Raw genomic sequence first — 14,079 nt, 5'->3', positions numbered from 1 at the left:
TGGGCAAGTATGGGAATCCATTAATTTTATGGCCACTCAAGACAAGTCTTATATGTAAGTTCTCTTTGCTTATTAAACCTGCTACCTACCAACCTGGAGTGGCCTGCCTCTTCCCCAGTGTCTTCTTGGCCCCCATGTACAGGGCCTGGTTTCAGATTATACCTGGGAATCTCCTGAGAGGGTTATGAACCAGCATATCTCCATGCTACTACTGAGCCCATCCAGTGAGATCTTTGTTTCTATTTTCCATTTCTATAATTTACATTTGGTTCTTTTTATTTATTTTTTCTTTAAAAAAAAAATTTTTTTTTCCCAACGTTTATTTATTTTTCGGACAGAGAGAGACAGAGCATGAACGGGGGAGGGGCAGAGAGAGAGGGAGACACAGAATCAGAAACAGGCTCCAGGCTCTGAGCCATCAGCCCAGAGCCTGACGCGGGGCTCGAACTCCTGGACCGCGACATCGTGACCTGGCTGAAGTTGGACGCTTAACCGACTGCGCCACCCAGGCGCCCCTCTTTTTATTTTTTTAATGTTTATTTCTGAGACAGAGAGAGACAGAGCATGAGTGGGGGAGGGGCAGAGAGAGAGGGAGACACAGAATCCAAAGCAGGTTCCAGGCTCTGAGCTGTCAGCACAGAGTTTGACGTGGGTCTTGAACTCACAAACCATGAGATCATGACCTGAGCTGAAGTCGGTTGCCCAACCACCTGAGCCACCCAGGCGCCCCTGGTTCTTTTTTTTTTTTTTTTTAAAGAAAATTTATACTTCTTTGCTGAGATGTTCTATTTTTTTTTTTTTTTTTTTTGTTCTTTTAAGAGAATTTGTCACCATTTGTTGATCGAAATATTTTTATGATGGCTGCTTTAAAATCCCTGTCAGGTAATTCCAACATCTGATTTACCTTGGTGATTGGTGTCAAATGATTGTGTTTTTTCATTCCAGTTGTGATTTTCTGGTTTCTTGGTATGATGAGTGAGTTTCTATTGAACCTTGGGCATTTGGTTATTATGTTAGGAGACCCAGGGTTCTATTTAAATCTTTTATTTTAAAAGGAAGTCACCCTGTTTAGGTTTAGCAGGCAGGTCCTGGCCTACTTCTGGGCTGTAGTTCCAATTACAATCTAATTTTCAGAGCTTTTGTGGCACCATTTTGATTCGTGGTGCAGGGGTCCACTTGTCAGTGTCCCCAGTCGCTTGGTATCCCTTGGGGAGAAAGGAATTCTTCTGTCTATAGGCACAAAGAATGTAGCCTGAGCTGGACAGTTGTGGTGAGATCCTCCCTTGCCAAGGCTCCCAGCCCCCACTGGCTCTCAGTGGGGGAGAAGAGTCTCAAGCCTGGTGGGCAACATGCAGATATAAGTAATAAATTAATGTTATTTTCTAACTCAGATAAGAAAACTTTCTTTTGTCTTAGTTTTCTGACTAGTTCAAGGGATTCTACTCAGTCTGAATTATCTAGAAAATAGATTTTGTTCTCCATCATGCAATGATACTTATATCAGTGAACACACTAGAGTCCTAACTCTGGTGCAGGGCAGGTGTAGCACATCAGCACCTCCAGATGTATTTGACTGCCCTCAGGCTTTCATTGTTGTTTGGGATTGTTTTTTAAAATTTGAATGCCTTAAAGGGGGCCGTGCACACTGGAGTTCACCATAGGCCCTGTGACTGGTTTATTTATTTATTCCTCAAGTATTTATTGAACACATACTACGTTCAGGAACTGTTCCAAGGATTAGGGATACATCAGTAAACAAATCAGACTCCTCCCAAATTCCCGGGTTCAAAGCACTCACATTCTAGGACACCTTACTATTTTGTGCCCATCTACTTTCACCATGTTCTTCCCTGACTGCTTGTGGGTATCTGAGTCTGTGCCTTATTCTGAGGAAGGAATGTGACGATCTAGGATCTCATACAGTAATTTTACTATGGTGATTTCTTTTTTTCACTGACAAAAATAGCATACATATCATGTAAATAGTATGAAGGAATCACCAATACACTGACGTAGCAGAAATATTTTAATAAGAAAAATGGACAGTATTGACTTTTAAAACGTTCTTAAGGGGTGGTTTTTGAAGATGATATATTCTCTGATGCTGGGATGACAGTTTCAAAGGCTGGAACCTATTTACTGAGGGAGAATGGTATAAAATACCAAATTGTATCTTCGGGCCAATTCAGATCAAAAAGGTTATAACCCAAGGGGACTAGAAATCTTTCATCTGGAATGGTGGGGCATGTTAAAAAATATCTAATCTTAGGTTGCAAAGAATTCCAGAATTAGAAAAGTCTCTTAAAGTTAGTTTTGGGGAAGAATAATTTCACATATGGGTATTAGATATTATTCTAAGCAGTTGACTAAATAGAGACAAAAACTATATGACAAGATTCTCAGTATGGCTCATGGATGAAATTTCCTTAATGGTTCACTAAAAAAGACATTGAAGATGTGCTTTTCTGGGTCTCCATGATGGAAGCCAAGAGTCTCCCATCCAACCCTTGATATGCCCATGTCAGAAACCCTGTATCTGCTCACATTAAATGTCTCAACCCAGGTGGGGGATGGTGCTCACATTCAGGTTTAAGACCAAACAACATCAGCACCCTCTGAGACAGCATATCACAAGGTGGCTTTCCCTTCCTAAAATCCCTCCCGCCCCGAATCTTCTTTCCTCTCGTTAAATACTCCTGAATCATCTACTGATGGAGTTAAGATTTAGACTATACTAACCTGAATCAGGTTAAAAAAAAAAAGCAGCACTGAGGTGAATTTAGTTCAAAATCTGCCACTTCTCAGCTGGGTGAAGTAGGCATGTCACATCTTACTTGGACTCAGCTTCCTTTCTGAAGTAATCAGGGGTTATAGGAGCTTTCTTGCTCACTCACAAGAGAGCAAGGGAGGCAGGGTGTGTAAAAGAGCCTTGCAAAATCTTATGTTGTTCTTTGTGAGGATGCACCTTGGTTCTTGGTAGCTGATAGTGCAGGTGGAATTCTTTTCTCTGTATTCATAGTACTGACATACATTCCTCACCCCTTCCACTCCCCCAGTAAGACGTAGTGCTTACCTGATGAGCTCAACTGTTTCCGAATACATTGTATAGGGAGATTTGGATTCCATTGGGCCTTGTTCCATTGCATTTCCACACTCAATAAATGACAAAGCTGCTTCAGCATAATTCAAAGCCTTTCCAAACTTTTCCACCTGATCAACAGAGTTAATACAGTGTCTTCCTTAAGTATAGTTTTTAAAATGGCATTGTCACATAGTCAATATGCTTTATTTGAGAAACCTGACTTCTGAGTTCCAAAATCCTGTGAATGGAGCCGAGAGAAGAAAGAAATAGGATGCTTCCTTCTCTAGTTACTTTTGCAAATTGCTACTGGTTTAGGGTAAGTGGGTGAACGGTTATATACAGAATTGTACCAGATCCATACAACAGCTGCCAATCAGAATTGCTTAGAACTGCATGGTTATTCTAATTTCTGTTTCCTTCTTTCTAACCCCTAATTGCTTGGCAACCTCACTCCTTGTCCCTCTATGCTATGCCAAATAAAAAATTATTTGGGATGATTACCTCAAGTTGTCTAAATTTATTTAGTTTCTCTCCACATTGGTGAGGATAACCAAGAATCAGCTTCATATTATCAGGTTCTCATAAATCTGAACTTACACATCAAGTTCCTGGTTCCATATACATGTATTGTGTATATTCCATATACATGTATCACTTTCGGTAATAATTACATATTCTAAGTTTGGATTGCATACTCTTCCAAGCTTTCACATATTTATTCATCAATCAGAACAGAATTACACAAATTACTAATCTAAGTCTTGCCTCTGAAACCAATTCTCATTAGTAACGGATACCTTAGAAAACAGCAATGTAGAGCAACACTCCCTCTTTGGCAAATCAAGTTTTCAAATAGCTTATAATCCTAATAGGCTATAGAGAAATATTTCTTGGCAATGCTTTCAAATTAAGGAAGTCATTTCATTCAACAAGTGTTTTCTACAGCACTCGATTCTGTGCAGTGTGTACTTGATACACAAAAGCTTCTTTCAGGAACACAGAATACATCTGGAGAGAGAAAACATGCACCCACAAGATAGTTCAAAGTGCAAGGCAGTCTGTGATTAACTAACAAAATGCAAAGCAGAGAGTACAATGCAAAAAGATGATAGGAAGGGAGCAAGTCATGGGGCTGCAGAAAGGCTGGGGAGGCTCAGGGAAGAGACCTGAAAATGGCCATAGGAAGGAATAGTATGATTTGGCTGGATTTGTGGAGGAAGTGGAGGTGTGAGTATGTGTGAGTGAGTGAGTGTGTGTGTGTGTGGCTCTGCTGCTGAAAAGGCCCGGTGGCTGGCATGAGTGAGGTGTGCTCAGAGGCTGGGATGGCACCAGTGTGGCTTGGAGCAGAATGTTGAAAGGAAAGGTCAGGTGGGATAACACGACATGGAACGAACACTCCTGGTAAACACTGCATGATTCAGGCAGGAAATTTCATTCCGCTTTAAAATTCTGTGCTCTTCTCCAATGGCGATCATGCATCAGCTTCTTCAGGTGACCAGAACTCTCCACTAGACCGTGGGGTTGTGAGGACAAGAACTGTACCTCCCACTTCTCTTGTCTACTTTCTGATAACTCTGCCTATTTTCCTTGCACATCAGTGTACCTAGACAGTGATCTTCTGACAAATAAATGTTTGGCAACATCAGCGACACTGGGGAGGGGTACATTTATGATGTAAGCACCTTCAGCACTGGAATACTACCTTGAAGGTCATCTGAAACGTCTTATTCATCTCCAGCACCCTAATCTGTTGGGAATGCTGGAGGGGAACAGAACTGGAATTACTGGGTAGGAAGGAGTCTCTTTGGATGAGACCTAAGATGGACCAACCATGTGATCTCTTTCAGAAAAACCCAGAGGTTTTCTATTTCTTGCCTGGAAGGTTCACACTTTCCAAAACAGGAGATTATCCAAGTAAGAAAAGTTATTTTTTTGGAAGACATCAAATCATGGTGACTTTAGGGTCTTATGTGCAGTATAATGGTTTCTGTGTTGTACAGTATCAGAGGAAGTATTAATTTTGGCAGATACACAGGCAGAACATGAGTCCTCTTGAAAAGGGATTTGATCCTGGGACCAAGCCAAGGGCTGGCCAGGCTAACAAGAGAGAAAAATGCAAACCCAGATTTTTTTTTCTTAAAGGAAAAAAAATACTACCACCCACTGACTCCATTGCCTCTAGTTACTATTCAAACCTTAGAACTAAATTGAAATATTCATTTATCCGGGACTTTCTCCCAGTCAGACATTATTGGTTGAAGTCATAATTTATTGGGCTATGAGCACTTGATTATATAAACATTTCTCCATTTAACAGACCCAGCCATCCTTGTAATAGATTTTATAATTACCCCAGCTATATTGCCCCAGTGATGAAGCTGCAGTACAAACATAATTTGGAAGAACATATCTGGAAAGAAAAGGGTCTTACCATTGCATCTGCTTTATGCTTCATCCGTTTAGCTTCCTGCATAAAATAATCTGCACTGCGTGGCCTACAGGAAAGAATATTAAATGTCATTATTGTGTAAGTGCAAGATCTTTGGAAAACATTCTTCTCTTTTTGCTCAAACTTGAATCACAATTTTAAAAGTCTGTTTAATATGGAATCAAGCATTTTTGCATTCCCAAATTACTTCCTGTATGTAAAATATCACAATTATTTTTCTCTTAAATTAACTATTCAAAACACATTCAATATGTGCAGACAGTCTACATTTACAGTGGTTTTAACATGGTTCCCCAGTGTCTAATTTGTGAATCAGATTTCTTATTGCATGGTTAAGAAAACAAGTAAAAAATCTTATTTTACATGATATTTGTATAAAACAATCCCTTTTTAATTTAAAGATCATAAATACACCTCATAATACTTGCACAGATATGTTTGGGTGAGTATATTTATGTATTCCTATGAAGGTAAGTTGTCATTTACGTGCATAAATGGCACCTACAGTTGTATGTATCTATATCTAATTATTTTAAGGCCTCACAGTGAAACACGAAAAGAGGTAATACTGTATGATTATATTCCAGTTGTAATGAAGTTAATTGTAAAATGATGTCTACCTTGTAACAATGCAAACGTGGCATGTATTCTCTAGAGTTCTGATTAGCTAGCTGGTAAACATTAACAGCAGACATGTGCATTATTAAAGCAATAACCCTGGCCAGCACTAACTCTGCTGGGAGATGAAGGTAATTAATACAGAGACTGATCTGAGTGTGTGTAATGACCCCAAGTTACATGAAGCTACTTATCAGACAGTACCTTTAAATGCTTAGTCTGATAGATTTTTAAAAATCTACATACTCTAGGTGCCATCAGCATAAACTTTTTTATATTATGGGTCTTTATATAATCAATAAATTTGACTTGCTCATGAATATCCAATATAAGCCAGGACTCCCTGAATGAGAGTAAGACATAAGTAGTGATATTAATCATGGACTGACTCATCTATTGTTAAATGCTTATTCTGAACCCTCTTCTTTGAGATTCTAATGGGTCTTTTTCCTTACTGCATTATTAGGTGGTTAAAGCATCCTTTTATCCAAAGAGGTCAAAATGCTTAGAAAAACCATGCATACCGTGACAATGACATTGCAATCCCAAAGTTTTACCTTCATTTTAATGGTTTTAATCAAACCATTATCATAATGAATAATAATAATTATTATTTTTTATAATAATTAGTCTCAAGTACAAATCACAGAGGCCAAAAAGGACTTTTGTTTGGTCTTTTATTCCCCTGTAAAATATTGTCATTCTTGTGATAATGTGCTGGCAATATTTAACATTTCCAACAAAGAAATGAGGAACAGAGCTGCAGAATTCCCTTAATGTGTACAATTAAGTTCCCTGTCTTTGGCTCATCTGCCCTCTATCATTCTTCTTGCCACTCAGGCCTGAAACCTTCTATTCATCTTGGTGGGTCTTTGTGGCAGGTGGGTCTGAGGTTTCCTTCATAGGAAGGCCATGCTTCTCCTACTGGCTCTACTTTCTCCAGTCCATCTCCTAGAAGTTCACACTTTTTCCATTTGAATGGGTTTTCACCTTTACATGGTGGTTTTCCCTTCTTTGTCCACACACTGACCTTTGAATGCACACTGAATACTGGTCTTGGATTCCAGTTCTGGTAATTTACATTATTTTGTTGTTGCTATCTTTGTTTTTTTAATGAACTTTATTTTTCAGAGCAATTTTAGGTTCACAGCAAAACTGAATGGAAAGTATAGAGAATTTAGAGAGTTGTCATATACCTCCTGCCCCTCTCCCATCAGCCTCCCTTACCTACCTTAACAGGTCTGACCAGAGTCGTGGGACATTTGTTACAATCAATGCACCCACACTGACCCGTCATTATCACCCAAAGTGCATAGTTTACATTAGGGTTCATTCTTGGTTTTGTATATCCTGTGGGTTTTAACAAATGTATAATGACATTTATCCACCATTATCATAGTATCATAGAGAATCGTTGCACTGCCCTAAAAATCCTCTGCATTATTGTTTGTCCTTTTGTGGAATGCCTCAGTGTAGAAGAGCAGACCCTACCTCTAGCTCAGACCCAGACCTGACACCTGAGCTTCAGATGAGTTCCCAGAGCCTATCCACTCAAGAGAGGAGTTCCGGGGTCTTTATCGATTTCTCTTCCCTCTTATCAGATGTTATGAGTGCATCCTAAACATCCTTCCTTTTCTCAGTGACCACATCCACTACCCAGGCCTAGGCTTTCATCACCTCTCTTGGCCTCTTGTTTCACTCCCCTGTGATCTATCCTGAGCTTTAACCTTTAACCAGTGTTTGTAAAACATGGCTTTCGTTAAATCACCATACTACTTCCAGATCTAAAGTCAATCTCCAGATCCTCTGGGATCAAGTCTCAGTTCAGGCCCCCACTGATCTTGGTAACCCCACAACTGTAGCCATGGTGAGGGGTGGTCTCCTTGCTGTGTTGCTCACATGCCATCTCTGTCTTAGGGCTTCTCTACTCATCCTTTTCCTCTCACTTAGAATATTCTGCTCTCTGAGTGCACATTCACTGAGTGCCTTCTATGAGCCAAATGCTACCTCTCCCTCAAATTCTTGTACCATAAGACCTTCTTGGTAACTCTGGTCCATGCTCATCTGGGTCTTTCCTAGATACCACTTCTTACTTACACTACATGTCTAGGCATTTAATTACCTTTGGAGGGGTATGGCTACAGTTATTGCATGTGGGCAGCTCTGCAGCTGGTACATTTTCAGCAGGGACTGTGCTGGGACCTCTTTGATCTTCCCCACCCTATAGTCTTAGGCTTCTACATGGTAGAAGGTACATGAATCCTCTTTGAATAGCATTGAATTCATTTTGAGCTTAGAGGAGAGTGGTGGCTTCTGATGGGGTGCAGCATCGCAGCCAATGAGCCAGAGAACGTCTCCATGGCAACTTGAAATTCTCCACATCATTATCTGCTCCACACTCTAGTATATGAGTTTGGTCAATTTTTTCTTGCCCGATTTTGTAGACCTTGTCACCAACAGATCATCATTTCAAATGCATTTCGTTTTCATGAAAGGATTCTCCTGGCAATAAGCTATGGCACCTTAGTTTTTACTAACCTTCAAAGTTGCCCTTAAGGATGGTGGGGCCTCCTGATTCCTAATATATGCTCCTTAATCAACATTGTTTTGATCTGAAGCATATGAATGTATTTTTAAATCTGATATGGAGGCTGGGTCACAAACTCTCACAATAGTGTACGCGGGTAAGTAACACATCTAATTTTCTGACTGTATCATGCAGCTGACACTAAGCTGAGATGCTGAAAAAAATGTACCGTCCAGAGGCCATTTACAAACACATTAGTCACAATTCTCATCCTCGCATATAATGGAGGGCTCACTACACTGAGTCACTGAAGATTGCCTGATGATTGGCTCATTTTCTCCTTTCAGGTGATTTCTAGTGCCACGTTCCTAGATTAGAACATTATAAAGGCAGTGGGGCTAATGGGACACCACTGGAGACTGTCCAGCAGGGCGGTGGATGCATGCTATGATGAAGGCATCACTCTGACAGCAATGTCCCAGTCAGGAGGAAAGTAAAATTGTCGCCATTGTGGCAGTTACAGACTACAACTTGGCCAAGGTACTACAATAAAATCTAATTATCTCAGTGTTCCAACAGATTTGTGATCTAATCTTTGGTGTTTTTTTTGTTTTTGTTGTTGTTTTTTTTACATGAAAAGCCTAGAGTTTTCGTTTTTCATTTAGTAACAGCATTCTTCATATTGTTCTTTCAAAGTGATGGTAGCTTACGATGACACATGAACCAACCTAATAAAAGTTCAATTAAACATCATACGTGTAACTAACTATGTATCTTGGGCTCTTCAGAAATGGGGCTTGCAAGTGATCTTTTTAAAAGCCAAGCCTTGGCCATGTGTATCTTTGTTGTAAGAGCTCTTTGCAACAAACACAATCTGAACACTTGATCCAAATAGAATGTTTTTTTTTCTTTTCCTCACCCTCCCACTATCGCCCCTATAAACACGCAACCTCAGTTCTGAGGCAGCAACAGGATTTGAGCTACCCTGATATTTCTTCTGGCAGAGGAGTATTAAAGCAACCTTGCTTTTTGTTCTGTTCTGTGGCTGAGATGGAGTTGAATGGTCTCCCATGGAGAGGCTGGCAGCCTTCTTTCTGTAATTCCTACCTCTGTGAAATGCACCCCCCACCCCCCTCAGCAGAGCCTCCTGTTTTGTGAAAACTGGCAGGGATGGGAGCTCAATGTGTTTGAACAAACAGGTTCCTTGGCACAGCAGAAATCTGGATAATTTCCTTAGGGAAGATGAAGTCCAAATGAGACAAATAGGCAACTGCATACCAAATGAATTCATCATCCGATATCCTGTCAGCTTGTCATCTGATAAGCCCCATGGGCGTTACTGTGTCCCCAGCTTTGAAGTACTTTCTTCACAAAGAAGGACATGTAAGAAGTTAAGTACAGGCATCCCCCTGCTTTCTGAAAGTTCACTTTTACGAAAGACCTAGATTAGAAATGTTTTTCACTAACCTGAAGAGGATTTTCACTATTCTGAAAAAAGCCTTAACTGTACTAATGTAGGTCTTTCTTTAAGTGAAGTAATGCCAAGCGAACTCTCAGAAAACTGGGGATACTCTTTGCTTGACACCATTCTGACTTACAAATGGTTTCATAGGAATGCTCTACTTTAGAGAGCAGGAGAGCCTGTAATTCTTTTTAATCTACTAAAGTGAACACTACTGATGAGGGCCCTTGAGGGTCAGCGTCTCTGGTGTGCCAGTGTTGGCTTTATGAGTGCTTCTTGAAGGAAGCAGGTGGACTGAATTTAAGCAGCAATGATTCAAATGCAGTTTTTGTTTCCATGAACTTGATGCTGGCTGGGACCCCAGAGTCTCTAGAACCTGGCTTCTCAGAAGCACAGGTGATCATGCATCGTGTCTTGTACACACCATAGGCTCTTGCACACGACTGTGTTCTCTCTTGGTCACACACAGAAAACAGTGTGCGTTTTCCAAGACACACAGATTAAATGTGGCAGGTTTTTTGTCATTCAATCAAAAGCAACTTTCTATTGAAATGGAAACTCATCAGCTTGATTGTTGTTCTTCTCTGGGTGTGACATTTAAAATAAAATAATTTTACAAAACCCTTAAAATGATCAGAGAATGAAGATTTTAGTCAGGGAGATCTGAAAGATCTTATCGCCTCTACGTCTCCATCCCAAGCCTAGTCTTTTTCTTTCTCTTTCACTCTTGGTTTCAGTTAAGAAAAAAATAAAAACTTGGCTGAGAGGGATCTCATAAAGGAGAAAATTCCATACAGAAGAACAGGAAGGCGTACTACTGGCTTACCGGGAAAGGTGGGGAAGGGGAGCCCCTCAGGAAAGGAGCAATGGCCACAGCAAGCCCCCTGTGGGAGTGCCTCGCCTCGTTGTACCATCACCTACTCAAGGATTTCAGTTGATGTCCTTTGACTAAATCATGCCACAAGAGATCTGACCTTTTACATACTAGACTCTTCCCATCCTCTATAAAATTAAATCCTTTTAGCTAGGAGATTGCTGAGCATAATTACATCACAAATGCCAAATCCTTTTCCCTTCCCTGCCAGTCACATTTCACACGCCATGGCCTTCAGCACGCGTGGCTGAGGGAGTCTCTTCTCAATGTTGGGAGAGTTAAGTAGCTGGGCTCCAGTTACTGGTGCCACGGGGACAGATGGAATGTTTGGTGGTTTTGCTGAATGTGATGATCGTGACTGACTCTTCCTTGTGAAATATGGGCAGGAGACAGTACATCCTTCTGGGAGCAGCAGGCAGTTCTGGCACTAGGGATTCTCTGGCTTCCCAACACAGCAATATGGCTGGTGGGAAAGGAGACTTGATTTCCCAGCCAAGCGTTTCACCACTTAGCTTTGCTCAGGACTTCTGGACCGAGGCCTTCATGACACAGTTGTTCTCTTTCGATTTTCCAGGGCCAAGAACTCCCCTGTCACTAATTATGACACAAAGTAATTTACAGCTTGTGGCTTCACACTAATAAGATCAGTTTCTGGGCTTTGAGTTCAATCTAGTGCTGTCACTCATTGACATAAATTCTTACAGATTTTTTTTTTTAAACAAAAGTTTGGCAATCACACTGGTGTCACCTTAAAACCGGGGCTGTCAAGTAGTGGATGTCGAGTGTGGCTAAATGTCAGGGAGGAGGTGCCATCACATTGCCACCAGTCTGAGCCTGCAAATTACGCAGAACCAGCTGACCTGGATCACATTTAAAAAATAAGTGTTATTTTGTTCAGTTCCATCTGCATCCTGAAGACACAAACTGGTGCCTAGTTAATTGGTAAGTAACATAGGAAAAGGGGCTTAGGAACCCATGAATTTCAATTTACCTGCATGTAGATTCCTTATATTCATGGTGAAAAAACTGCAGGCATTACTCTCCTAGCGCTGTTACTCTAATTCAGCTGTGTTCATTCAACACTTGTTATTAAGCGCCCACTGAATTCAGCTGTTGTCTGCATTGCATGTTTATTCAACCATTAACGAGTATTTATAATACAAAAGGATGAGTTTACTTTTTTTTTTCTAAAAGCTACATGATGCAGCTTTAAAAAGTAAATGACAGTATGGCATCTGTTCCTTTTTGGATCACTATAACTGGATTTCCATCAACTCTAAATTGCTCCTGAGCTATTTCTCCAGGTATTTCTTTTTTTTCTACTGGTAGCCTCTCTGGTTGTTTCACTGCTTGTTGACACCTTCAGTAGGGAAAAGTCAAGGAAAGTGACAGGAGCCAGGTCCTCGTCTGTTAGCAACCCTGCTGGTGGGGAAGCTGGTGAAGAACAGAGAGGAGCAGGAGGCTGAAGTTTGTGGTCCCAAGGCACCTTCCCAGGGGAGCCACCCATGTGCCTCCCTCTCCCCTGAATTAATAACTGAGGATTCATGAATTGCATATCTTAGCTTCTGCCAATGTACCTGGCACTTAGTAAGTGCTCAGCACATACCAACTGGACGTGGGAGACATTTTATACAAGTTTAGGTGACTTCCTAGCACAGCGATTTCTTAAGGGACAGTGATCTGTATTGTTTCAAGGAAAAGACAATGCCTTGTTTTGTTTTTCAAGCTTCAAGGGTCTTCCGGAGACTTTCTTAGTTCAGTGGTTGAGTGGCTGTTTGAGTTGCATGTTTATTTTACTGTTACGGATCTCAAATCAACTGGGACACATGGCAATTGGAACATGACATCTATCTCTCCGTATGACGGATACGTACAAGTGCCTTTTTATTCTATTATATCTATATCCATAAAAGAGAAACAGTTTTATTGTAGCTGTCAGCCAGAAAAATTATACATATTGCTAATGGGAGGAACGAATGATAACAGCTTCTTTGTTGACACAGATCGTGAAAAAATTATATTAGCAATAGTGCCGGCAGATTGAGAAACATTTCCTCTTGTAAACAGTCCAAGAAACTGCAGATCGAAGTACGGCCATTTAGTTGTTGCTATTTTTGACTTAGCTTTTTGGTCCATACATTGGATAATTCCTTATATTTAAATTTTCTATATGTATGTTTATTATGATTGTATTAATACACGTAATAATGGTATTACGTGTGTTTAAATACCACGCCCCTTAACATCAGCTGTTGGAAATGTTGGATGTTTTAAGCACCTTAGTGTCTAACGCACGTTGTGTTTGATCATGTTGTTAGATTATGACTTCTGAGTGCAAACTGCCACGTTGTCATCAGACACAATTTTAATCTCCCATTTTTACAAATGGTTAGAGTTCACGTGAACAAGTAAGACTACCAAACACTAATTATATATGCAGTTGACCAAGGGACTGTCCTCCCACTACATGCCCCTACCTCGGAGATTAATGGCCACCCTCTTCGATTAGGGCAGTGGAGAAGACAAGGAGAAGGGGAGGTGGTTAGGGCCAGGAGAGCATGCCTGGGGCCAAATGCTGCTGCAGCAGCCATGGGAAGGAGAGAAAAACACCTGTCCTCCTGGGCTACTCTTAAACTTTCATAAATCCAATTATCTTGGAATGTGTTCAGTAAGTGGAACAAACACAAAATGTGGATTTGGCTTTTAACTCCCCAATTCTGTGCCCTTAATTAGCTCACTGAAGTCCAAGAATAATTTGAGGACTCTAACGGCACATTCTCATTTCGCAGAGAAGTCTGTAGGGTTGAATAAGTAGAACTTGTCTGTACTCTGGGTGAAGCCAGGGCTGGAGGAGAGGATGGATGGAAGATGAGGATGCAATAGTCATCACTTCTGCAAGGATGGTCCCCCTTGGGTGATCTCATCTAACTGGGTCTTGGGAGAACTTTCTTTCGGGAGAGAGGTATCATGACTGTTGTTTTTCCTAATAAAGAAGCTGGGACTCGAAGACATTTGGCACCCCTAACTTTTCCAGTTTTAGGTGGGGTGAGGGGTTTGTAGTTTGTCT

General features: G+C 40.8%; 1 protein-coding gene across 8 annotated transcripts in view; it reads right to left on the bottom strand.

Moving 5' to 3' along the window:
* Positions 1-14,079, bottom strand: part of AFF3 (ALF transcription elongation factor 3) — a 572,861-nt gene that overhangs the window by 14,221 nt on the left and 544,561 nt on the right. For all 8 annotated transcript variants that reach the window (XM_047854476.1, XM_047854481.1, XM_047854474.1 and 5 more), the window contains 2 exons: positions 5,514-5,577; positions 3,074-3,210 (listed from right to left, as the gene is read on the bottom strand). In XM_047854476.1, the coding sequence (XP_047710432.1) occupies positions 3,074-3,210; positions 5,514-5,577 (201 nt within the window). The remainder of the gene's footprint in view (positions 1-3,073; positions 3,211-5,513; positions 5,578-14,079) is intronic.

Source organism: Prionailurus viverrinus, chromosome A3 (assembly GCF_022837055.1).
Source record: "Prionailurus viverrinus isolate Anna chromosome A3, UM_Priviv_1.0, whole genome shotgun sequence".
NCBI lineage: Eukaryota > Metazoa > Chordata > Mammalia > Carnivora > Felidae > Prionailurus > Prionailurus viverrinus.
This window is presented reverse-complemented; position numbering and strand designations above follow the sequence as displayed.